The following is a 25,673-nucleotide window of genomic DNA, read 5'->3' as shown; positions in this document are numbered from 1 at the left end:
AAATTTTTCCACATAGTTTTCAAGCCAGAGCTATTAATAATGTTTCAGCATTAAACTTTCTGTGCATCCTGATGATGGAGGAGGCCTTGCTCACTCTGCCCTTGCTGTTTTTCCGCCGTCCAGATGTGCAGCACTACAGAATTACCTGTGCAAACATAGGCTTGCAGTCTGAAAGTTTAATTAAGGTCCAACAAAGAGTCATCTCTGGAGTCATTCCAAATTTTTTTTTCAAAGTTTTTGTCCATTTTTCACTCCCATGTGTGTTTTTTTTTTTTTAACCTTACTGTAAACCTGGCACAAAGTAGCTGTTGAATGAGTTGAATAGGTCACTCAGAAATAAGTGATCACTAAACACATAGTATTCAGCATTTTGAAAAAGATCACTTAATTTCTATGTACGTTTTTCCCGAGATATTCTGATTTGTAAGGAATCTCGTAATTACTGAGGGATTGAGTTATTAAGTGCCCTTTTTTCCAGACGGTGGGTTGTCAAATTAATTAACTCTGGCTAATCAGCCAAAGACTGTACTTCGTTAATGCCTTGAGGCAAAACAGTCACCCCCTGCTCCTCCAGCTCTCTGGGACTCCCTGTCTACCTGTCCCTCCAGCCCGCAGGTCTTTGCTCACCAGCCTCCGGTCCCTTCATTGGTGCTCAGTAGCCCCTCAAATTCTTTGACCCTGTCCTGCCAGTCCCCAAAGGTGGGTTGTTAACTTTACCTTTCTCCCTCAGCATATTTTTTCTGCCCTGAACGGGGGCTTTTGATGGCTCGGCACTCGTCATGTGCCACTGATCAGCTTCCTTTCTCACATTCCCCACCCAGCCACCCCAGACCATCACTACCCCCTCCAAGTCCCGCAGCCCACCCCATCACCTTCTGTGGCAGCAGGTGACCTTGCTGCCGCTGTTCAGCCCCTGAGCGCCTCAGCCCGCGGTTCCCCACGCTCCTAACTTAACCACTCGTCCCAGCTCCGCACGTTCTGCACCTGGGGCAGAGCCACCTGCCCCTCCTTTCTAGCTGCAACTTCTTCACCAGGACTTCAGAGTTCCTCTTCCTCTTCTTCTGAGACCTTTCTCCAGTGCTGAAGAAAAAACTAAAAACTAAATTGGGATTTTAATATTATTGGAGTAAGTAATACGTGCATATGGTTTTAAAAATTCAAATAGTATTAAAGAGTGTATAGAGGCAACTACTTGATGTCTTGTGTGTATGTGTCCCCTTCCAGAGACGTTGCGTTCAAAACGAGCCGGTCCACATGTACATTTCCCTCTCTACCTCTCCTCTTTCACCTTTATTTTAAAAACATTAATACTTGACACATGGTCTGGACATTGCTTTTTAATATATTTCTGTCTTGGAAATCAGTTTATATGAGTACTGTGGAACTGCTTTATTCTTTTAATGGATCCAGATTTTGTCCTTGATTGTAAATATACCACAATTTAGTTAACCATCCTCTTTAAGTGGTGGTTGTTCCTAATCTTTTGCTGCTTCAAACAGTGCTGCAGAGTGAGCATCCGTACACACCAGTCTTTGCCCTCATGCAAGCCGGTGTAAGAGGGGTGGTGTGGGCTTACTGCTTAAGACGCCGCGTTCTCATCGTCAGCCTTTCTCTAAAATGTTCACTTTGTAAAACTAAACGATATTGAAGAATATTGGGAAGAAAAAGGAAAATCACAATTCACCAACCCTCAACAGTGACAAAAAGTCTTCGAAAAGTAGTCTTTGAAGTGGAATTGCTGGGTTGAGGAGTTTATACATTTTCATTTCTGAAGGGAGGAAATTAAAAAAATTATTTTTCTATTTCTTATGTCGTTTCTTCTCCAACCTTGCTGTTCCTGTGTAATTGATTTCAGAGACTAATCTTCAACGTCTGCTATCCTTCTGAAACATTCTTCTCTCTTTTCTGAGTTTTGAGAGACTTTCTGAGGCATTCTGGTTCACTGTTTGCTTTCTACAATTCACGGTTGCTATGATCATTTAATTCCTAAATGTGGTAATTGCTTGTTTCTAAGTACTCGTCTGTTCTTATACTGTTCTCCTTAAAAGGCTTCTTTATCTTTTGATCTTTTTATTGAAGGCCAATGTATGTATGAAACAGTGCTTGACAGTTTCTCACAAGGTATACTTTTGTAACCAGAACCCACATAAAGGAACACGTATGACAGCACCCCAGGACCTCCCTTGTGCCCCCTTCCAGTTACAGTCCTTTCATGGATAACCCCTCTCCTGATGTCTCACGCCATAGATACATTTTGTCTGTTTGTTTTTATACTTTATGTAATTGTAATCCTATAGTGCATAATGCTTCTCCCTTCTTTTGTTTAAAATTATGTTTGTGATAATTATTTATATTGTTACGTGTAGTTGTTTGTTTTCATTTCTGTACATATTTCATTGCATGAATAAACCACAGTTTGTTAATTCATTCTACTGTTGATGGACACTGAAATGGCTTCTGGTTTGGGGCTGTCATGAATAGTGCTGCCCTGGACACTTTTGCTCAGGTCTTCTGATGCACATAAGTATACATTTTTTGTTAGGGTTGTGTATCTGGGAGTAGAATTTCTTGATAACATGGCATAGAAGTGTCAAACCTCTAAAGTGGATCTCTTATTTTGCATTCCCATGAGGATACTGGTGGTTCCACATCCTTGCTAATACTTGGTGTTTTCTCTCTTTTCTGTTTTAGCCATTCTGTAGTAGTTCACAGTGGTTGTAATTTTCGTTTCCCTGATCACTTGTAATGTTGAGCAACTTTTCGTATGTTTATTGACTATTTAGGAAACCTCTTTTGTGATATGCTTGGTGAAATTCATTTTTACATTTTAAAAAAGTTTTAATGCATTTGACTAGCTGGTAGGTCCCATCTCCCATCCTTTTGTCCCCTCCTTTCCCTTTCCCTCTTAAAATTTTCCTCTTGGTCCTTCTCTTGTCTATTATTTTTTTCCTGAAAGGTGAACTTTAGAATCAGTAACCTCAACTCTTCTAGAATTTTTAATGCATTTGAATATAACTTACTTTGAGAAATACTACCATTCTTTCTAAGAAAGAGAAAATGATATATACTAAGCCCAGCCAGTTTTGTGCCTACCAGATCGATTTTCCCATATTTACTTACTTTTGCTAGAGGAGTGGTGAATTAGGTTTATTTTATTTTTAGAGGAGGTGCTGGGGATTGAACCCAGGACCTTGTGTATGCTAAGCATGCATTCTACCACTTTAGCTATACCCTCCACTCCTGTATTTAATTTTTAATTCTAGTTTTAGTTCCATTTTTGACAGGTGATTATTAGAAGTGAAATTTTTAATATACATTTAAAACCTACAGCCTCGTTAAAATATATATATAAATGTCTTACAGGTCCTCGATCAATATGAGCGAGAAGGATTTAATTTCCTAGCGAAGGTGTTTAATTCTTCACATTCCTTCTTAGAGGACTTGACCGGTCTTACGTTGCTGCATCAAGAGACCCAAGCTGCTGAGGTAAGACTAAAGCAAGCTTTTTATGTAGAAGACTGATGTGTTTGAAACCTGTTTGATATTCAGATTTACGGAAAAGGGAGGAAGCAGTTATGATTTTTTTCTTGAGATCAAGTGTCACTAAACAAGTCTGCCAGTGGTCAGAAGAGGAACCTTCTGCAGTTGCTGGATGCTGACGCGTGCAGGTTGTTGGATGGCAGGTGCCAAATGCACAAAATTGCTGATAGAGAAAGTACAGGTTATTGATTTCCAGGCACTGCTGGTCCTTCCTAAAGAACAGCGTGCCTGTAGCTGTTGCAGAGTTGGCTGTGGGGTCCGTATGTCAAAATGCAAGTCAGGGAGCCACTGGACTCCGGCTGTGTTCCTCAGAGAGAATGTGCCTGGCTTTTATTTCACAGTTGAATCAGTCTTCTTAGACCATGGAACCCCACCGTGAAATGGCTTCCTCATACAACCTAAGAGACTTGTGTTTTGCTTGTCAAATAGAGTATTTTGCAGATCTTAACTTTCTGGGTCACTACAATTGTGGTTTTTTTTTTTTTTTTTTTTTTTTTTTAAGACCGGTATTTGCACAATTCATTATCATTTTGTTTTTCCAAATGCTCGCTGTCCTTACACAAGGGTATGCTGGATATGTGTGGCACTATCAGGTCACTCGGCAAAACAGACAGTTCCTCAGAATCGATGAATGAGATTAAATCAAAATCCCCACCACCCCCCTCCCCACTCCCCCACCAGTTACCAGGGTGAGGAAGCTCTTAGGGAGAATGCAGTCTGTCACCGCGTTTCCACAAACGACACGAGGAAAACCTGGAGGCCTGTGTCCTGCAGGAGTGGAGTGCTTGCAAAGTTACCGTTACTCCCATAGTCCTGTTCATTGGTCACCGCCTGGGGTTGCGCATCCTCAACACTGGGGGAGGCCCCAGTGGTCAGTGAGTGATGGTCAAGCCCAATGCTGGACTAACTGGTGGTGAAAAGGCTGCTGTCAGGAAGATCGGAACTAGCACTAAATATAGAAAAACCATGTAGAAACACCAGGATCAAATCTTTTGAAGCTTTCGGCAGATCAGAGTAAGCTTCGTAGGCCCGGCAGAGAGGAACGGTAGTGCCTCTCTAGTGCTGGACTTAGACCTGAAACTGGCTTTTCTTGAACTCGCTTTGGTGTCCCCTGGGCATTGAGCAGATGCAGTCTTCACTTATGACCAAGAGGGAGGCCCACATAGAGCCTCTCAGCTTCATTTTTGGAAGGTGAATGGCATCTCTGAAGGACTTTAAGAGACTTTGAGATTTTCCTCGGCGCTGTGGTTGGCTTCCCAGTTAACAAGGTTCAGAGCATTATGTTGCTCATGGCTGACGTTTTGCCTTTTGAGCAGTACTGATGGTGAGGGAGGAGTAACTGGCAGGTCTTCTCGTCCACGCAGGCGTTTGGCTCGTTGGCTGGGGGAGTTTTCCACCCAGCAGGAATAATTCGCATGCTCCTCTGTAGTTGCCTGGAAGAACTGCAGCTTGAAATTGACCCCATGTTTCACTCTTTATAGCAGAGCGGATGCTAGGACACTGGGCAGATGCCTTGATTAAACCTGGCTTGTTTTGCATTTTAGTTGGTCAAATATTAGCAGCCTTTTCGAAGATACAGAAGGGGAAGGGGGAGTGTAGGAGAACACTAGTGTTTGGATGGGAGGCCAGCAGGGGGGATGATTTCCTCCCCAAGTCTGAGTCGTCTTTTTAAAGTTTTCCTCTATTAAATTACATTTATAGTGTTGGACTCATAAGCCACACATCAAATTTTAGATTAGAGATGGTAAACTGGTTGGTCTGTGAGGCAGATACAGCTTACAGGTGTGTTTTGTTTGGCCTACCCTATGTGTTAAATTCTGAATAAAGCCAATGTTTAAAAATTAAGAGTTTTACATAAAAATATGAGTTTTCCCATTTCCAACTTCTATGAAAAATCAGATTTGGCAACACCAGGCCTGTGTTCCTTAATAGTGATGGTTAGCTGGACCTAAGAAGCAAATTTTATAGAATTTGCTTTTAAATTTTAAAGAATACACTTGATACAAAACTTTAAAGGCATGAAAATATTCTGTGTGGGAAGGAAACCTCCCTTCTACCCCCGTGCCTTACCCCCCAGCTCCCTTCCTGGAGACACGCATTGCTGTTTCCTGCCCGGAGATACTCCTTACATGACGTTCTCATTCAAACGATGCCCTCCAGTTGATGACCCTTAGTAGCACTGGAATTTGCAACCCCTATCTTAGGAAAGGATTATTCTTTTTCTTAAAAAGCCCTAAATAAGACTATGTTTTAAGGTAATGCTCACCAGCAGATCTCATAGCAACAAAAATCAATATCTTACCTACATTATTTTACTTCACTGTGAAAAGGTGTGTGTAAATAAATAAATATGAATATCAAAAAATATTCACATATCTGTTAAAGATAGTGTTTTGATTTACATAGTTGATTCCCAGTGCATTTACAGATGTTCAGTAATAAAAATGCAAATTTCTGTGTCCCATATAATAGAAAGGTCCCAGTTTATTTTAGCAATGCAGTCAGTAATGCCCAATTAACTCTCATTTTGGGCTAACTGGTTTTATCTGTCAGCACTGGAATTGCAAAAGATTCAACTGGATAATTATATGTGACAGTATCATTTTATACATTGTTTATAAAAATATATGTATTTATACAAATACTGTTTTTTTAAAAAAAAAAAAACAAAACCCTTACTGAACATTTTTTGAAAACTTGGTAGCAAGGCATTGTGCTAGTAACTGAACACAGAAGTGAGATGAGCTCAGAGTCTAGTGTGAGAAGCAGAGACATAAATAGTGAACTCTAGCATCATGAAAAATGTTTTAGTTGTTTATATATTCGGTGCTGAGAGAGCAGTTGCTCCTGCCTGGGAGAGCAGGGATGTCAAGGAAAGCTTCACAGGGAAGGGAAAAAATATTCCAGTTAGTTTTAAACAATGAGTAGCTTCTCTAAAAATAAGAGTTGGATTTGGGCAGGGAAGATACAAGAGAGGAGAGGAGGACCAGGACATTCTAGGAGGAAGGTCTCAGAGGCCAAGAGTCTTCAGTGTGTTACTCAGAATCGTGAGCAGGTAGTTGGAGCCAGAGTTCCCTGAAATCAGATAATGTCTTTTTTAACAACAGCTTTTTTGAATTATAACTTAGATACCATGAAATCCACCCTTGGTAAAGTGTACAATTCAGCAGGTTTCAGTATATTCACAGGGTTGCTCTGCTACTGTTACTTAGTGCGTCTTCACTGCTGCAGAAAGGAACTCTGTCCCCACGAGGCAGTCACTCCTCACTCCCACCTCCTCCTTCTGCCCTGGTACCGCTCATCTACCGTCTCTCTCTATGGACTTGCCTGTTCTGGACACACCACATAAATGGGATCAAACAGTGGACGGCCTCTGTGTCTGGCATCTACCACTTAGCGTGATGTTTTCTAGGTTCCTCCATGTTGTAGCATGGTAATTGTTTTCAATTTAAAGAAAAAACAAAGTTTTGATGCTATTAAACTTTCTCATGTCCCTTAAAGCCTGTGGTCTCTCTCTAAGAATATAGCCCCTTTATGAAGGGTGAAGGCAAAGTGGATCTTGCTTAGGGACTACATACAGATCCCTTTATTTTCATAGACAGGGGGACAGACAGAATGAATTGGGAGATATAGTCAAGACAGAATCATCTGGCTTTAGTGAGATGGATTAATACAACCCAATTTTTTGCCGCCATCTCCTTTCCCTCATCAGATGTCCAAAATCGATTGTCATTACTGTAGCCGAGGTTACTGGTATAGGGACAGTGCTGTTGAGATTAACAGACAGATCGCCAGGTTGGTTTCTGTTGGAGGAGGGGCCGAGGGGCAGGGTGCAGGGCACCGGCAGTTGGGTGGAGGCGAGCGCCAGACTCACAGAGACCGCTTTGTCTTGGGTTATGATGATTTTGAGGTAACGGAATGAATGAGTGAAAATGACTAAATGGTATCAGAGATCGGATGGAGAGAGAGCCTGGAGAAGAAGAACAGAACTGGTAGATTGATTTAGCAGATAAAAGAAAGTTCTCCTGTTTCATTTAGTGCAGTGAGGAGAAGCTGTGGAGCTAGGGTGCAATAAAGACGTAAATGAGAAATGTGTGCGGCACGTTAATGTGACCTCGAGTTGTAGATGAACAGATTGAAACCACTCACCTCATAAATGATTTTGGTAACGTTAACATCTCACAAAGAAAGGGTCTTGGACAGAGACCCGTATTCTTTGTCTGTATGTTGTCTAGCTGCCAAATTGTAGGTACACCCTGCCCAGGAAGTATTAAAGGGCCCCACTCAGCTTTTTCCCCTCTTACAGAAATGTTGCTGTCTGAATAGGGAATTTTGCATGAAGTTCTGACTTTTACTTTCAAGATCCTTAATGAGTATGAGTTTGGGTATTTGGAGATTGAGCCCAGTGCCCTGCAGACAGCTGTTTATCCCATTTGGAACCAAAGGAAATGGCCTTGAAGTTGATGAAACACAAGATATCCAAGTCACTGAGTGGTTGAAGTGCTCGCCACATCCTCTTAAGTGCTGGACTTGTTGAGGAAAGGCTCAGTCTAAACCAAACATGCGAATGACTTAGCCGTCTTTCCATAAAATTTGCTGTGACTTCTCTCCTTAGGGTTATTTTTCATCAAGTATCAGTTCCCATGTACTGATTAAGTTCCAACTGTGAGTTCAACATTGTGCTGTGGGAAATGCCAAATAATGTTCACGTTGTATCCAACTAGAGAGAAAATACTGATTCACAAGCGTTAATAAAACAAGCTGTATTGGTGTATCCTTGAGATCTTCAAGTTCCAAAATCTCATAATCCAACGTCCCTGGAATACTTCATTCTCATTCTTGAGAGTTTGCAAGTTTTATGACTCCAGGATTGATTTTAGGTTATGTTTTCCTCCCTTGATGGTAATATCAATATTTGATGCTGTATTGCTCAGTTACTTTTTCAGGATTACAGTTCCAGCACTCCTTTAAAATAATTGCATTTTTCTCAGGTTTTTGTTAAGCAGAACTTACTTTCTGCAGAATTGGAGATTAATGAATGATCATTTAAAAACTAAGTTTAGCACACCAACTGTAACATAGAATATAAAGTCATAAACAGGCGAGAGATGAACAGGGCTGAGTTGATGGCTTGATTCTAAATTAAAACTAAAATTCTGACTCATCCACTACAGAATTCAGAATTCTAGAAAATAAAATGCCCATTTCTCTCGTAGCAGGAGAGTCATATGAAAAACATTATAGTCATGTGATATGACTTCATTGGCATGACAGTTTACTATTCAGCAAAGTAAATAATACAATTAACAAGTGTTTCTGCTGGGCCTTTTGCACTTACACTGAGTTTTTGGCCTCTCCCCTTCACAGCTGGTTTTGATTTTGTTCCCGTGGAATATTCTTTTTGTTTTGTTTTGTATTTAACAACAGTCAGATATTTATGTACAGCTTCATCAAGAGCCTCTGATGACAAATATGCCTTTGGAAGCCAGTAGAAGCTGTGGGAAACCCCCGTGTCAGCACTTAAATGTGTTCCCAGTGGAGAGAAACCGCTCTGGGGACTGACCGAGCCGGCTCATGTGCCTGGCTCTCTCTTCCCGAGCCTTCTGCTAGCCCGCTCCCCACCTGCACCGGCCCCTCCTGAGGCCATATCCTGCCTTGATGCTTCCTTACGAAACAATCTCTAAAGACGCGGCTTTGGCTTTCTTTCCTAAATGAGGGGGACAGGCAGAAACAGCAGGCAGAAAGCCATTTAATTCTTCGATTGGAAACCAGAGCCTGGTTTTTGAAATGAGGCGTGGCAGTATCCCTTCAGAACTCACTCTATAAAATGAGTGCTTTTTATTTGCTGTCAGAGCTATCGACGTGGATTTGAGATGTTTAGATAAGTTGGTATTAAGGGAAGATCCAATTAGAGGGTAGACACCAGGGCAGAGTTCCCCACCCTTTAGAAGAGGAGTCTTGGATGGTACAGTCCACTCGAAGGTCTGCAGGAGAGAGAAGGGGAGGCCCGTAAGTGCTAAAAGCAGAGTTTAAAGAGCTAATACTAAGAAATAGGACATGGAAACTGCATCCTCCTTAAATTTTAGTCTCTGTTCTGCTAGTGTTCTCATGAGTACTTGAGGCAACATTTTGTGCATCAGTTTTCCCACTTCAGATAAGGAGGTTGAACCGTATGTGAAATCCTTTTTAGCTGTAATAATTCAGTGATGTTGATCTGAATGACCAAAAAGTAAAAAGATGGCCAATTTTTATTTCAAAATATTTTCAAATGTATCAAAGTGATTCCTTTTTGTACATTATGTAAATGTTCTCTGGTATCTTTCATATCTGGCTGCCACTGCTAGAAACATTTTTCGTTGCGTTCCTTTGAGATTTACATCTACTTTAAACCTTAAAAGAACATGTCTCATGCTTTGTATTGATCCGTGAGTGTAGCAGAGCACATAAATCCAAAATGGCACAACCCAGCCAAATAACTGACCTCATTCTCCAGACTTTGGCACCCAGGACTTTTGGCTTCATAAACTCAAGTCTCCCCTCACCATAACTGAGTAAAACATGCCACTTACTACCTCTTCCTACAGCTTCCAAAGACAAACTCCAGAAAAGTTCCCTTGTTTACATAATGGAGCATCCGTAGAATGTTAAATGTATAGTATCTGAAGAGTTTGTTTCAAAATGAGCCATATTACACTACATCACTCATAGAGTGTCTTGAGTGCCTGAACCCTGGCCTGGTCATAAGGCCCAAGTTCATAGCCCAGCTCCAACAAATGGCTGAGACTGCTGTGTTCAACCGAATGGGCTGAGCAGGGCAGGACCATGTACAGTGGCCTCGACACCTTGTGTCATTTCCTTCACTCAGCTTCATTTTCCTTATTTGTAGAATGGGATTAGTAATTCATACTGCTCATAGTTACTGTGAACGTTAAATAAGAAAGCACCTAACAAGAGAAAAGACAGATTAATTGGGCTCCATCAAAATTAAAAACTTTGTGCTTCAAAGGACACTACAAGAAAGGAAAGACAGCCTACAGAATTAGAGAAAACAGTTTTTTTGCAAATCATTTATTTGAGTAGGAGCTGGTATTCAGAATAGGTAGGGAACTCTTACAACTCATTAATAATAAAGGACATCTAACCCAACTTAAAAATGGGTAATGGATTTAAATAGACACTTCACCAGAGATATTCAGATGTCCAATAAGTGCATGGAAGGATGTTGGACATCATTAGCCATCAGAGAAATGCAAATCAGAACCCCTATGAGATACTACTGCATACCCACCAAGATGGTATAATCAAAAAGGTGGCAATAGCAAGTGTTGGCGAAGATGTGGATAAACTGGAACTCTCACACACTGTTGGTAGGAGTGTAAAATGGGGCAGTCACTTTGGAAGACAGTCTGGCAGTTCCTCAGAAAGTTAAACAGGGTACATAACCAAGAGAAATGAAAACATGTTCACACAAAAACTTGTACACTGATGTTCATAACAGCATTATTTATCATAATGGCCAAAAAGCAGAAACAACCTAGAGGCCCATCAACTGGTGAATGGATCAATAAAATGTGGATATTACAGTTGGAATAATAATGGAAGATTACTTGGCAATAAAAAAGGAAAGGGCTTCTGACACATGCTACAACATGGATGAACCCTGAAAACATGCTGAGTGAAAGAAGCCAGTCACGAAAGGTCACATTTTACAGTATTTCATTTTTGTGAAATGTCTAGAATTTAAAAATCCAGAGTCAGAAAGGAGGCAAGAATATACAATGGAGAAAAGACAGTCTCTTCAGCAAGTTGTGTTGGGAAAACTGGACAGGCTGCATGAGTATCAGTGAAGCTAGCACACTCCCTCACACCTTACACAAAAATAAACTCAAAATGGCTTAAAGACTTAGATATATGACAAGACACTATAAGCCTCCTAAAAGAAAACAGGCAAAACATTTTCTGACATGAATCTTAGCAATGTTCTCCTAGGGCATTCTACCCAGGCAATAGAAATAAAAGCAAAAATAAACAAATTGGACCTAGTTAAACTTACAAGCTTTTGCACAGCAAAGGAAACTGTAAGCAAAACAAAATAACAACCTATGGAATGGGAGAAAATATTTGCAAATGATGGGACTGACAAAGGTTTAATTTCTAGAATATGTAAACAGCTCATACAACTTAGTAAGAAAAAAACAAACAACCCAACCCCAAAATGGACAGAAGACCTAAACAAGCAATTCTCCAGTGAAGACATACAAATGGCCAATATGCACATGAAAAAATGCTCAATATTGCTAATTATCAGAGAAATGCAAATCAAAACTACAATGAGGTATCATCTCACGCCAGTCAGAATGGCCATCATTAAAAAGCCCACAAATGATAAATGCTTGAGAGGATATGGAGAAAAAGGAACCCTCCTACACTGTTGGTGGGAATGCAGTTTGGTGCAGCCATTATGGAAAACAACATGAAGATTCCTCAAAAAACTAAAGATAGACTTACCATATGATCCAGTAATCCCATTCTGGGGCATATATCTGGAGGGAACCTTAATTCAAAAAGACACATGCCCCAGTGTTCATAGCAGCACTATTTACAATAGCCAAGATATGGAAACAGCCTAAATGCCTATTGACAAATGACTGGATTAAAAAGCTGAGGTATATTTATACAGTGGAATACTACTCAGCCATAAAAAAGGAATAAGATAATGCCATTTGCAGCAACGTGGATGGACCTGGAGATCGTCATTCTAAGTGAAGTGAGCCAGAAAGAGAAAGAAAAATACCATGTATATCACTCATATATGGAATCTAAAAAAAGAAAAAAAGACACTAGTGAACTTGTCCACAAAACTGAAACAGACTTACACACATAGTAAATAATCTTATGGTTACCAAGGGAAAGGGAATGGAAAGGGATAAATTGGAAGTTTGGGATTTGTAGATACTAACTACTATGTATAAGGTAGATAAACAACAAGTTTCTCCTGTGTAGCACAGGAAACTATATTCAATATCTTGTAGTAACCTATAATGGAAAAGAATATATGTATGTTTATGTATGACTGAAACATTATGCTGTACACCAGAAATTGACACAACATTGTAAACTGACTATACTTCAATTGAAAGGAAAAAAAAATCCAGAGTCAGAAAGCAGATGAGTGGTTGCCAGGGAGTGGGGGTGGGGACATGAGGGAAGATGAGGAGGGTCTTCTTGTGCGGAAGGGTTTCTTTCTGAGGTGAGGAAATGTTCTCGTCTTGGGTTGTGATATCGGTTGCCCACTGTGAGTAAACCAAAACCATTGAATTACACAGTTTAGAAGGGTGAGCTGTGTGGTACGTGAATTATTTCTCCCTAAGGTTTTTTAAAAGGAAAAGAAAGCAAGCCTATAAGCCTGGTGCACACAGCGGGGGCTCTCTGTGCTCTGTCCCGTCTCCTCCTCTCCCTCAGGCTCCTGATGGCAGGGGTGACTTTCTGTTTGTGACAATGAGCATGTTGGTTCATTGTAGGAATGAACCTGGTGTAGATGAGAAAATGATTTCCTCCATTTTTATTGTGCCTTAGTTTTCAAAGCCCTCGTCTCTGCTGACATCACCTGACCCTTTCTTGCACCATGACAGCCAGTAAATACTTCGCTGGGGTGGGATATGGAAGGGCCTCTGGCCCAGCGCCTCCCCTGGGGGCCTTCTGGGATGAGAAAGTCAGCCCGCCATCCCGGGGCCATCACTGACGGCCGGCGGGAAGACGTTTTGTTGCTAAAAGTCAAAGCTGGTGTTTGAAAGATCTAGCTCCCAACCTGGATCTCAGTTTTTTAAATTTCCCTCTTTACCACAGGATTTTTTTTCCCCCAAGACTGTTTATTTTAAAAATTCTGAAACGTAACAGTAACATTTGAAGAAGTGTAAAATGAATACAGTACCCTCCACTAGGGTTCAGCTGTGCACGCCGGGCCACTCCTGGTCTATCGCTTGTTCTCTTTCTCTCCACGCACACACATTCACCGCTTTTCTCTTTTCCTGAACCGTTTGAAAGCAAGTTCCATATATAGTGACACCTCCCTCCTAAATTTTCTAGTGTGAATCTGCTGCACGTACAGACTCTCTTCTGTGTAAACAGACTACTGTTATTGTCACAGAACAATGGACAGCAATTCCGCAACACCACCTAAAATCCAGGACGTGTTCACGTGTTCCCAGTGGTCTGCAGGATTCTGAATGTACCTTTTAGCCATGGTTTGTTTCTCCTTAGGTTTGTAACTTTATACGTTAACAGTTTTTAAAATAATAATTAAGCATCAGTCACTTGGTGTATAAACTTGAACACGTGTGTTAAGCTCTCTTGACACCCTCGTCTCTAGATGAGGAGGCACAGGCGTCGGCTGGGCAGTGTGCCCCCGTCCGGCTGCCCCCGTCCTGCTCTCCCAGGCGGGCCTCCTCCAGGTGAGGTCATCCCCGGTATCACCTGGGCATCCTGGTCCGACTGAGGCAGCCCTGATAGCCAGCCCACCCGGAGCAGTGCTTCTCCCCCACCTCCCCCGGGGGTCCCCAGTGCCTAAGGCTTTTGAGGAGGTAGGAATGGGACATTGAGGGCTATTTTTGACATTTTGAAAAGCCAAACAGAAATAAAACGTTTAAAACATGAGGTGACATCAAGCAGCTAAGCCATTAAGTTGTTCCACCCCTGCTCCCGCCCCGTCCCCTGAGTTCTGTTGTCTCAGAGTAGAATGGAATCCTGGATAGCTTGACCCGTTCCGAAGCTCTGATTGGCAGTTGTGTATGACTTTGAATTATAAAAACAGTAAGATAAAGTAGTGCATTTTGTTGGGTAGGAGGGGCTCTTGAGTCTGAGAGAGAGAAAGCGGCGACTGGGGAGCGGAGAGCCCCCGGCCCAGGCTGCGCCGGCCCTGACCTCCTGACCACATCAGCAGTGGAGGGTCCTGGGAGGTGTTCTTGCCCTTTGCCCTGTGACCCTCGTCCTTGAGTCTGTATTTTTACAGCTGACCCTTCTCACTTGCAAACATAACAGCTGCTTTGTGTTGAATCTGGGGGTTTTCCATGTTTTGATACTGTAAAAATTAAGTTGATTTTTGGTTCTGAAATCTTAATTTTGATGCATCTTGCTTCTCGCTTAGCTGTGGGAGAGCAGGGAGGGAAGGGAACAGAAAACAACCTAAGGTGTACATTTTTTTAAATGCTGTTCATTTTTAATCGTGGCTTCTATTGGTCAACAGATATTTATTGGTCAACCTTTCCAAGTTCATGGTCATGTGGGAATTCAAAGAGGTACAAGCCAGGCCCTCAGGAGGCTGATGGTGCCTAGCTGAGGGGCAGGAAGGAACAGTCACACAGCCTGCGGGGCCATGGGTGTGCACTGGAGCTGAGCACAGTGCATGGTGAGACCTGCAGGCCTTCAGGAGCGTCAGATGCAGAGGCGGGGCTCCAGGTGAGAGTTGGATGTTGAGCTGGGCCTTGACGGTTGAGCTCCGAGTGCAGGGAAGAAGAATGAGGGCAGGCATTCCAGAATGGCCTGGGGCGCAGTGTACATCCTGGATCTCTGACAGAAAGTACCAGGAGAGGCATAGCAACCGGTCTTGACTACGTCATCTGTAATCTTCGTGGAACTGTGGTACCTTGCCTTTTGATGCTCACAAGTCTCATGAGGTAGATGTTACCTTATTTTGTGGATGTCGTGGTCAAGGCTCAGAGAAGAGAGTTGACTTGCTAAGTCGCCTGGACGTAAACTCAGCTGTGCTCAGTGTTTGTCTCCATCTTGAGGTTTACGTGCACTTCGCAAGCCTGGGAGCAGAGCAGGATGTACACAGAGTGGTCTGGGGATGGAGGCGGAGTGGCCCAGACGTGCTCTGCTCTGTAGACAGCACTTCTCCTTTAAGACTGAGCAGTTTAAAAAGCAGTTTTGTCCATTTCTTCACAGCTGCATTCTTCGGTGGCATGGTTCCTTTCACTGTGCTATCTGTCCCAGGGCCTATGCAGTCAGCATAACTGCTGTTTCTTATTTTTAAACTATTTTTAAGAATAGACTGGCTTTTAATAAAATCTGTGGGAATGAAGTTCATACTCATTCATGGTTCCATCTCCAGACTTACCAATGGGAAAAGGACAGGTAACAGAGAACTTTCTTCCTGGCTTTTATTTTTTCCCTAAATGGGAAATTAAAGAGCTTGCCCCTACCCCCACTTGCCTTTCTTTCTTTCTTTCTTGCCCCTACCCCCACTTGCCAATAAAAAAAGGTTAAAAAAAATTCAGCGATGAGCTAGAAATATTTATATCTTGTTGCAGAACAAAAGCATTGAGTTCTTAGTTACAAATGCGGTGACTTGCCATGGGATAGCAATCATTTTCTTTTTTTTAACCTTTCTTTATTGAGTAATAGTCATTTTACAATGTTGTGTCAAATTCCAGTGTACAGCACAATATCAGGTATACATGAACATACATATATTCATTGTCACTTTTGTTTTTTCACTGTGAGCTACCACAAGATATTTCCCTGTGCTATACAGTATAATCTTGTTTACCTATTCTACATTTTAAAATCCCAGTCTGTCCTTTCCCACCCCTCGCCCGCTTGAAATAGCAAATATCTTTTTTTTTTCTCAAATTTTTCCTTTTGGTGGGGGAGGTAATTATGTTTATTTACTTATTTATTTATTTTTATTTATTTATTTTTTTTAGAGGAGGTACTGGGGATTGAACCCAGGACCTCATGCTTGCTAAGCATGTGCTCTACCACTTGAGCTATACCTCCCCTGTGCAATCATTTTCAATGAAAAGCCTTTTGTAGCCATCCAGACCCTGGTCATGATGGCAGAAACCAAAAGCTCAAACCAGCTTTAGCATAAACATTGAATTTATAACCAGGTCATGGAGTCCTGGCCCCAGGGATTCTAGACTGGGGGGTTTCACATCACTACCACCTTTGTCCTTACTGCTTTATCTCTGTTCTCTGTTGACTTCATTCTCTCTCACTGCAAACCAGTTCTTTTTTTTTTTTTTCTTTCCCCATTTAGCAAAAAAATATGACCTCAGGCAGTTCCAAAATCTCATTCTTGCTTTAAGAGCATCTTCCCCGGTGGCTCTAAAAGGAAAACCCCAGACCCAGACTGTGACTGAGCGGGCCTGAGTCACATGCCGTCTCTGGACCACGGGCAGTAGGCAGGCCTGAGCTGCCGGGATGGGCCAGCGTGGGCTGCAGGCAGGGCACGGTGACTGGCAGGCTCCCTGAGAGCCACGTGGTCGGGGAAGAGGGGCACAGTGCCTGCACAGGAGAGGCTGGTGCGGGCGGATGGTGCTGGGCATGCATGCACAAGTCCGTCCCTGCCTTCGTTCTGTTCCTGTGTTCTCATCCCGCCTGAGTAGTTCTGCTTTTCTCTGAGGACTTTACTGCAAATCTGGAAATTCTAGTGCCCATATTTGCCCCTCAAGCTTGACTTACTCTGCTTTCTAGATTGAGCCATCTTCTCACCTAACCACAGGTACCATAAAAGTACTCTTTGCTCATTGAGTCCTTTAGCAAACTAGCTGCTCAGTCTCCCTCACCAACCCCCCCCAAAGAAAGAAAGAATTTTCTCCGAGTTTGGAGCACAGGGCTTCTCCCTTCCTCCACAGCACCAGATTTCTCAGTCTAGGTTAAGGCTCGCTGTTCCTCCTTCCAGGCGTACCCCCACCATCACGAGGCCACGCCTCCCAGGGCAGAGAAGGAGCACCGTGGCCACCGCTGTTGACCAGGTGCCAGACCAGCGGCCAGCCCAGATGGGGATGGTCAGGGAGTGTCACTGCCTTAGGACAGGGGCTGTCTCCTCTGCAGTCTGGGGAATGACTTCCCATGCTGAAACTTGCTGATAAACCCCGATCTGTCATTAGAACATGAACGACACGACGCGGGCCTTGCACAGATGAACAGTTGTGGAGGGTTATGGGCCCCTGTGGGTTATTTGACTGAAGAAAAGGAGTGGGAAAGCTGATTGCTGTTGGACAAATTGCTACCAGATGTAGACTTCAATAAACACCACACTGCTGTTCCCTTGCCTGAAGGTGCTGTGAGTTTCTTGAGGCAACAGAGCAATCAGTAACCTGGCGACTGTCCCAGTGTGAGTAGTCTCCTGGTGTCCCTGGCCCTGGATGCCTGTCCACAAAGTGCAAGACAGACCCCAGGGGCCTCTCTCCCCTACCCAACATCTTAAAGGAGAGTAATACACTTAAAACACAGCAACCAGCTCCCATGGAACCTAAAAGATGTCTTGAACTGTGGTTATAATGTCGCAAAAGGAAAGTGTCACTTGGGGAGAGGATGCTTTAAGAGAATGGGGATCAGCGGTTTTCCATACAGTTGCTGGTTGTAATTGCCACGAAGCGAACCTGCTTCAGTCGTGAATATCTGAGGGCCCCCTTGTGCCACATGTGGGAGGCCCACTTTCCTTCCCCTCACTGCACTTCTGGATGAGAGGAAGGGGGCATTAAAGCAGTGGTTACAATAAATCATGGGCAGCCTCCAGCCTCTAGCATCCTGCAGAACCTTGTAAACTTGCACCGTGGAAGCTCCTTGTCCACCTTCACCAACCGCTGCTGTGGGCCAGTTGCACACGCACTTGGGAGTCCCAGACTGGAAGGTCCCAGAGCCGACCCGCTACTTAATTGTGCCTTGAAGGGAATGGAAAGGAGAGACTGAGATTGAAAGAGGGAGGGAGGGAGAATATGATGGATTTTAGTTTACTAACAAGCTTTGCAAGTTCCATAGAGCAGGGCTATTCTAGACGGAGTCATCTCCTGACCCTTCTCTGGGTTATGGCTGCTGATAAAGGCAAGCTCCGGAGGGCCGGCTGACCCGAACCCAGCGCACACGTGTGGGTCGCCGTGCGGTTCTCTAATCCTCTCTTCTCGGCGGGACGTTCAGCTTCTTGAGGGCAAGGACCACTTTCCTATTCTTATCGACTAACAGGTACTTTGCACTAAGCACTCAGAAAAGTATACGTTGGTGGAATGGCAAAAAAAAAAAAAGTCAGTTTTACATGAAAAGCACATCAGCTACTGAGACAGCATTTCTATCTTGAATCGTGTGCAAGAGTTTCAGGGGCACGGAGCTAATTGGCAGTTCTGAAGTTGAAGTACAGTCGGCAATACCAAATTTGTATTTGGCCCTCGGCGGACAAGTCTCTGTCCTGACTTCAACTCTGGGGGGCTCCTCATCTCATAGGGTGGTCTGTTGCTTCTTTGGACAATGATGATGTGATGGCTGACTTCTGAGGACTTGCTGTGCTCCAGATGTCATAGCATTTATTTGGATTATCTCATTTAGTCTTCACAACCATTTCATTTCACAGATGAGGAAATTGAGGTGACTGGAGGCTACGTAATTTCCCCAAGTTTACAGAGCTAATAAGTGCTGGAGCCAAGTAGCTTAGCTCCAGGGCCTGTATTCTTTTTTTTTTTTTTTTTTTTAACATTTTTTTATTGATTAATAATCATTTTACAATGTTGTGTCAAATTCCAGTGTTCAGCACAATTTTTCAGTTATTCATGGACATATACACACTCATTGTCACATTTTTTTCTCTGTGAGTTATCATAACATTTTGTGTATATTTCCCTGTGCTATACAGTGTAGTCTATTCTACAATTTTGAAATCCCAGTCTATCCCTTCCCACCCTCCACCCCCCTGGTAACCACAAGTCTGTATTCTCTGTCTGTGAGTCTATTTCTGTCCTTTATTTACGCTTTGTTTTTGTTTGTTTGTTTGTTTTTGTTTTTGTTTTTTAGATTCCACATATGAGCGATCTCATATGGTATTTTTCTTTCTTTCTGGCTTACTTCACTTAGAATGACATTCTCCAGGAGCATCCATGTTGCTGCAAATGGCATTATGTTGTCAGTTTTTATGGCTGAGTAATATTCCATTGTATAAATACACCACCTCTTCTTTATCCAGTCACCTGTTGATGGACATTTAGGCTGTTTCCATGTTTTGGCTATTGTAAATAGTGCTGCTATGAACATTGGGGTGCAGGTGTCATCCTGAAGTAGATTTCCTTCTGGATACAAGCCCAGGAGTGGGATTCCTGGGTCATATGGTAAGTCTATTCCTAGTCTTTTGAGGAATCTCCACACTGTTTTCCATAGTGGCTGCACCAAACTGCATTCCCACCAGCAGTGTAGGAGGGTTCCCCTTTCTCCACAGCCTCTCCAGCATTTGTCATTTGTGGATTTTTGAATGACGGCCATACTGACTGGTGTGAGGTGATACCTCATTGTAGTTTTGATTTGCATTTCTCTGATAATTAGTGATATTGGAGCATTTTTTCATGTGCTTTTTGATCATTTGTATGTCTTCCTTGGAGAATTGCTTGTTTAGGTCTTCTGCCCATTTTTGGATTGGGTTGTTTATTTTTTTCTTATTGAGTCGTATGAGCTGCTTATATATTCTGGAGATCAAGCCTTTGTCGGTTTCACTTGCAAAAATTTTCTCCCATTCCGTAGGTTGTCTTCTTGTTTTATTTCTGGTTTCCTTTGCTGTGCAGAAGCTTGTAAGTTTCATTAGGTCCCATTTGTTTATTCTTGCTTTTATTTCTTCTAGGAGAAAATTTTTGAAATGTATGTCAGATAATGTTTTGCCTATGTTTTCCTCTAGGAGGTTTATTGCATCTTGTCTTATGTTTAAGTCTTTAATCCATTTTGAGTTGATTTTTGTATATGGTGTAAGGGAGTGTTCTAGCTTCATTGTTTTATATGCTGCTGTCCAGTTTTCCCAACACCATTTGCTGAAGAGACTGTCTTTATTCCAATGTATATTCTTGCCTCCTTTGTCAAAGATGAGTTGACCAAAAGTTTGTGGGTTCATTTCTGGGCTCTCTATTCTGTTCCATTGGTCTATATGTCTGTTTTGGTACCAATACCATGCTGTCTTGATGACTGTAGCTCTATAGTATTGTCTGAAGTCTGGGAGAGTTATTCCTCCAGCCTCTTTCTTTCTCTTCAGTAATGCTTTGGCAATTCTAGGTCTTTGATGGTTCCATATGAATTTTATTATGATTTTTTCTAGTTCTGTGAAATATGTCCTGGGTAATTGGATAGGGATTGCATTAAATCTGTAGATTGCCTTGGGCAGTGTGACCATTTTAACAATATTGATTCTTCCAATCCAAGAGCTTGGAATATCTTTCCATTTTTTAAAGTCTTCTTTAATTTCCTTCCTCAATGGTTTATAGTTTTCTGTGTATAATTCTTTCACCTCCTTGGTTAGATTTATTCCCAGATATTTTATTACTTTGGGTGCTATTTTAAAGGGGATTGTTTCTTTACTTTCTTCTTCTGTTGATTTATCGTTAGTGTAAAGAAATGCAAGTGATTTTTGAACGTTAATTTTGTAACCTGCTACCTTGCTGAATTCTTCAATCAGCTCTAGTAGCTTTTGTGTGGACCTTTTAGGGTTTTCTATATATAGTAACATGTCATCAGCATATAATGACACTTTTACCTCTTCTTTTCCAATTTGGATCCCTTTTATTTCTTTCTCTTGCCTGACTGCTGTGGCTAGGACTTCCAGGACTATGTTGAATAGGAGTGGTGATAGTGGGCATCCTTGTCTTGTCCCAGATTTTAGTGGGAAGCTTTTGAGTTTTTCACCGTTGAGTACTATGCTGGCTGTAGGTTTGTCATATATAGCTTTTATTATGTTGAGATATGTTCCCTCTATACCCACTTTGGCGAGAGTTTTTATCATAAATGGGTGTTGAATTTTATCAAATGCTTTTTCTGCATCGATTGAGATGATCATGTGGTTTTTGTCCTTTCTCTTGTTGATGTGATGTATTACACTGATTGATTTGCGTATGTTGAAGCAGCCTTGTGTCCCTGGGATGAACCCCACTGTCATGATGTATAATCTTTTTTATGTGTTGTTGGATTCTATTTGCTAAAATTTTGGTGAGGATTTTGGCGTCTATGTTCATCAGTGATATTGGCCTATAATTCTCTTTTTTTGTAGTGTCTTTGCCTGGTTTTGGTATCAGGGTGATGGTGGCTTCATAGAATGAGTTTGGGAGTATTCCCTCCTTTTCAATCGTCTGGAAGAGTTTGAGAAGGACTGGTATGAGTTCTTCTTTGTATGTTTGGTAGAATTCCCCGGTGAAGCCGTCCGGTCCTGGACTTTTATTTGTAGGGAGGTTTTTAATTGCCATTTCTATTTCCTTTCTAGTGATCGGATTGTTCAAGTGTTCAGATTCCTCTTGATTCAGTTTTGGTGGACAGTATGTTTCCAGAAACTTGTCCATCTCCTCTAGGTTATCCAGTTTGGTTCCATATAGTTTTTCATAATATTCTCGTATGATATTCTGTATTTCTATTTTGTTTGTTGTAATTTCTCCATTTTCCTTTCTTATTTTGCTAATTTGTGCTCTCTCTTTTTTCTTCTTTGTGAGTTTGGCCAGAGGTTTGTCGATTTTATTTACTTTTTCAAAAAACCAGCTTTTGGTTTGGTTGATTTTTTTCTGTGGTCTTGTTAATCTCTATTGTATTTAATTCCTCTCTGATCTTTATTATTTCCTTCCTTCTGCTGCTTTTTGGGGCTTTTTGTTCTTCTTTTTCTAATTCATTCAGGTGGTGGGTTAAATTGTTTATTTGAGATTGTTCTTCTTCTTTGAGGAAGGCCTGTATCGCTATAAACTTCCCTCTTAGCACTGCCTTTGCTGTGTCCCATAGGTTTTGAGTGGTTGTGCTTTCATTATCATTTGTCTCAAGGTATTTTTTAATTTCAGCTTTGATTTCCTCATTGATCCATTGTTTTTTCAATAACATATTGTTTAATCTCCATGCTTTCCTTTTTTTCTCCTTTGTTTCTCTGTTGTTGATTTCCAGTTTCATGGCATTGTGGTCAGTAAAGATGCTTGAGATAATTTCTATCTTCTTAAAATTGTTGAGGTTTCTTTTGTTCCCAAGTACATGATCGATCCTGGACAATGTTCCATGTGCACTTGAAAAGAATGTATATCCTATTTTTGGGGGGTGTAATGCTCTGAAAATATCCACCAAATCTCGTTTTTCTATTGTATTTAATTTCTCCGTTGCCTTGTTTATTTTCTGTCTGGAAGATCTGTCTAGTGATGTTAATGCAGTGTTAAAATCTCCAACTACGATTGTATTCCCATCAATATCCCCCTTTATCTCTGTTAGTAATTCTTGTATGTACTTAGGTGCCCCTATATTGGGTGCATATATATTAACGAGTGTAATATCCTCATCTTGTATCACTCCTTTAATCATTATAAAATGTCCTTCTTTATCTTTCTTTATGGCCTTTGTTTTAAAGTCTATTTTGTCTGAAATCAGTACTGCAACACCTGCTTTTTTGGCTTTTCCATTTGCATGGAATATCCTTTTCCATCCTTTCACTCTCAATCTATATGTGTCCTTCTCCCTAAAGTGGGTCTCTTGTATGCAGCATATTGAAGGTTCTTGCTTTATTATCCAGTCTGCCACTCTGTGTCTTTTGACTGGAGCATTTAGTCCATTAACATTTACAGTAATTAATGATAGATGTGTGTTTATTGCCATTTTGAACTTATCTTTGCAGTTGAATTGGTATATCCTCTTTGTTCCTTTCTTCTTCCTTTTGTGGTTTGGTAATTTTCCTTTGTATTATCGAGGATTTTATTTAATTTTTGTGACTCCTTTGTAAATTTTTGGCTTGTGGTTACCCTTTTTTGTAAATCTATCAACCCATTACTATAACTGTTTTTATTAAACTGATAGTAACATGATCTCAAACCCATCCTACTGTTAAAAAAATTTTAAAAAGAAAGAAAAAAAATATTCTATATTTCCCTGCCTCCCTCTCCCACTCTCAGTGATTTGTATGTCTTCTTTTATAATTACATGTTTCCTTTATTTGTAATTCATGAGTTATCGCCTTTCCAGTTGTGTGTTTCTCATTTCTGTAGCATCCTGCTGCTTTTCTAGTCAGAATAGCCCTTTCAATATTTCTTTTAGCATGGGTTTAGTGTTGCTAAACTCCTGCAGCTTTTTTTTTGTCTGTGAAACTCTTTATTTCTCCTTCTATCCTCAAGGATAGCCTTGCTGGATAAAGGATCCTAGGCTGCATCTTTTTTTCATTCAGGGCTTTGAATATATCTTGCCACTCCCTTCTGGCCTGTAGTGTTTGTGTAGAGAAATCAGCTGAGAGCCTTATGGGGGTTCCCTTGTAGCTTACTCTTTGCTTTTCTCTTGCTGCCTTTAGAATCATTTCTTTATCCTTGACTCTGGCCATCTTGATAATGATATGTCTTGGTGTGGGTCTATTTGGGTTCTTCCTGTTTGGGACCCTCTGAGCTTCCTGTACTTGGATATCTGATTCCTTCTTTAAGTTTGGGAAGTTTTCAGTCATGATTTCTTCAAAAACCTTTTCAATCCCCTTTGATCTTTCTTCTCCTTCTGGGACCCCTATTATGCGAAGATTGGGATGCTTTATATTATCCCATAGGTCCCTTATGCTATTTTCATTATTTTTTATTTCCTTATCTTGTAGTTCTTCTGAATGGGCGCTTTCTATTGCCCTGTCTTCTAGATCACTAGTTCATTCCTCTGCATTATCTAGTCGGCTTTGCACAGCTATTAGATCATTCCTCATCTCTGTCAATGAGTTTACCCATTCTACTTGGCTCTTCTTTATAGCTTCAATTTCATTTTTGACATATTTTATATCTCTAAACACTATCTCTTTTAATTCCTTCAGCAATTCGATCACTCCTTTTTTGAAATCTTGATGTAGTAGGCTATCGATGTCTATTTCGTTGATCTTTCTTTCAGGGGATTTCTCTTGTTCTTTTAATTGGGAAAGGTGTTTCTGCTTCTTCATCGTGCTCATACCTCTTTGGCACTGTGGTTTATGGAGTATCAGTTGTTTATTTTGGTCCTTAAGGATTTTATCTATCTGGTGCCTATTTAGGAATAGAACTTAGGAAAAAAAGAAAAATAATAAGAGAGAGAGAGAAAGAATTTTAAAAGAAGGGAGAAAGAGGGTTTGAAAACAGTGTATAATGAATAATAGAAGAGTGAGTTGAAGCAGAGTATTAATCGGGTTGAGACGTCCTTTTAAAACCTTTACAAAAAAAGGGTGGGGGGATGAATAGATGTATTTGAAACCTGTGTCTAATCAATAGCAGGACATCAAAACCTGAGAGAAATAGAAATGAATTAAGAAGTAAAAATTAAGAGAGTAATAGAAAATAGAACAGGTAAAAACAGATTTAAAAAAAAAAGGGGGGGGGGTGTTTGTCGGTGTTCTCCTGGAGTCTGTGTACTTCTAATGTGAAGTCTTTCTGTCTTCGTCCTGTTTTGGAAGCTCAGCTTGCTGTTTTCAGAGGCCCTCCGTTGGCGCCCTCTTCTGTGCTGCTCCCAGCACCTGTCGGCAAGCCGATCGCGCCTCCTCCTAACACTGGGTCAGGTGTAGCTCTCTGCTGTGGGCGGGCGGGTCGCTGCCCCTCGGGATGCCGCAGTCAGATATTGCAGACTGGCCAGATAGGAGGGCGGGTCGTGCCCCCTCCCAGCACCTCGGTCAGGGGCTGTGTTCCTGCCCGAAAGGCGGGGGAGGGGGGGGGCGCTGTCCCTCTACCTGCACCGCCGGTAGTTCCGCTCTCTGTGCGGCTGCGCGCTCCGCCCTGGTCGGCGCTCCGCGGGTGGGCTCGGGGAAGACCGAGGGACAGCCCTGTCCCTGCTCCGAGCGAGAACCCAGCTCCTTGTTTGTCTTTGTGGAGCAAGTTCTCTGAGGGACCAGGATGGAAGGATCCTGTCTGCCCCGGGCTGCAGGCCAGTCTCAGTCTGGCCTTTGCGGCTGCTAAGCCCTTCGGTGCGGATGCAGGTTTCGCCCCCGCCCCCGCCTGAGTGCTCAGCGAGGAGGATATGGCGGCTGTGCCTGAGCCCCTCCTCTCTTCCCCCGAAAACTTTCCGCGGGTTTTCAGAGATGGGGGTGTGCACCCTTCCCCCGAGAGCACATCAACCTTGCTGTTTTTTGGAGGGTCCAGGTTGTTCTGCCCTGTGCACCCACAGCCACGGCGCGCAGCCCCTTGCGTTCCCCCGGGGCTGCCTCCGTGCAGCCACTTCCATCCTCCGCCCGG

At 42.0% G+C, this 25,673-nt stretch overlaps 1 protein-coding gene and 1 non-coding gene across 16 annotated transcripts in view; one reads left to right on the top strand and one right to left on the bottom strand.

Moving 5' to 3' along the window:
- The window catches only part of ATG7 (autophagy related 7), a 308,165-nt gene that overhangs the window by 188,623 nt on the left and 93,869 nt on the right, over positions 1-25,673 (top strand). For all 15 annotated transcript variants that reach the window (XM_074344329.1, XM_074344328.1, XM_074344327.1 and 12 more), the window contains one exon: positions 3,364-3,486. In XM_074344329.1, coding sequence (XP_074200430.1) covers positions 3,364-3,486 — 123 coding nt within the window. The remainder of the gene's footprint in view (positions 1-3,363; positions 3,487-25,673) is intronic.
- Positions 16,245-16,317, bottom strand: TRNAA-AGC (transfer RNA alanine (anticodon AGC)). The gene has a single exon. It is a non-coding gene; the product is annotated as a tRNA-Ala (tRNA).

Source organism: Camelus bactrianus, chromosome 17 (assembly GCF_048773025.1).
Source record: "Camelus bactrianus isolate YW-2024 breed Bactrian camel chromosome 17, ASM4877302v1, whole genome shotgun sequence".
NCBI lineage: Eukaryota > Metazoa > Chordata > Mammalia > Artiodactyla > Camelidae > Camelus > Camelus bactrianus.
Note: the sequence above shows the minus strand (reverse complement) of the source record. Positions and strands in the feature narration are given on the sequence as shown.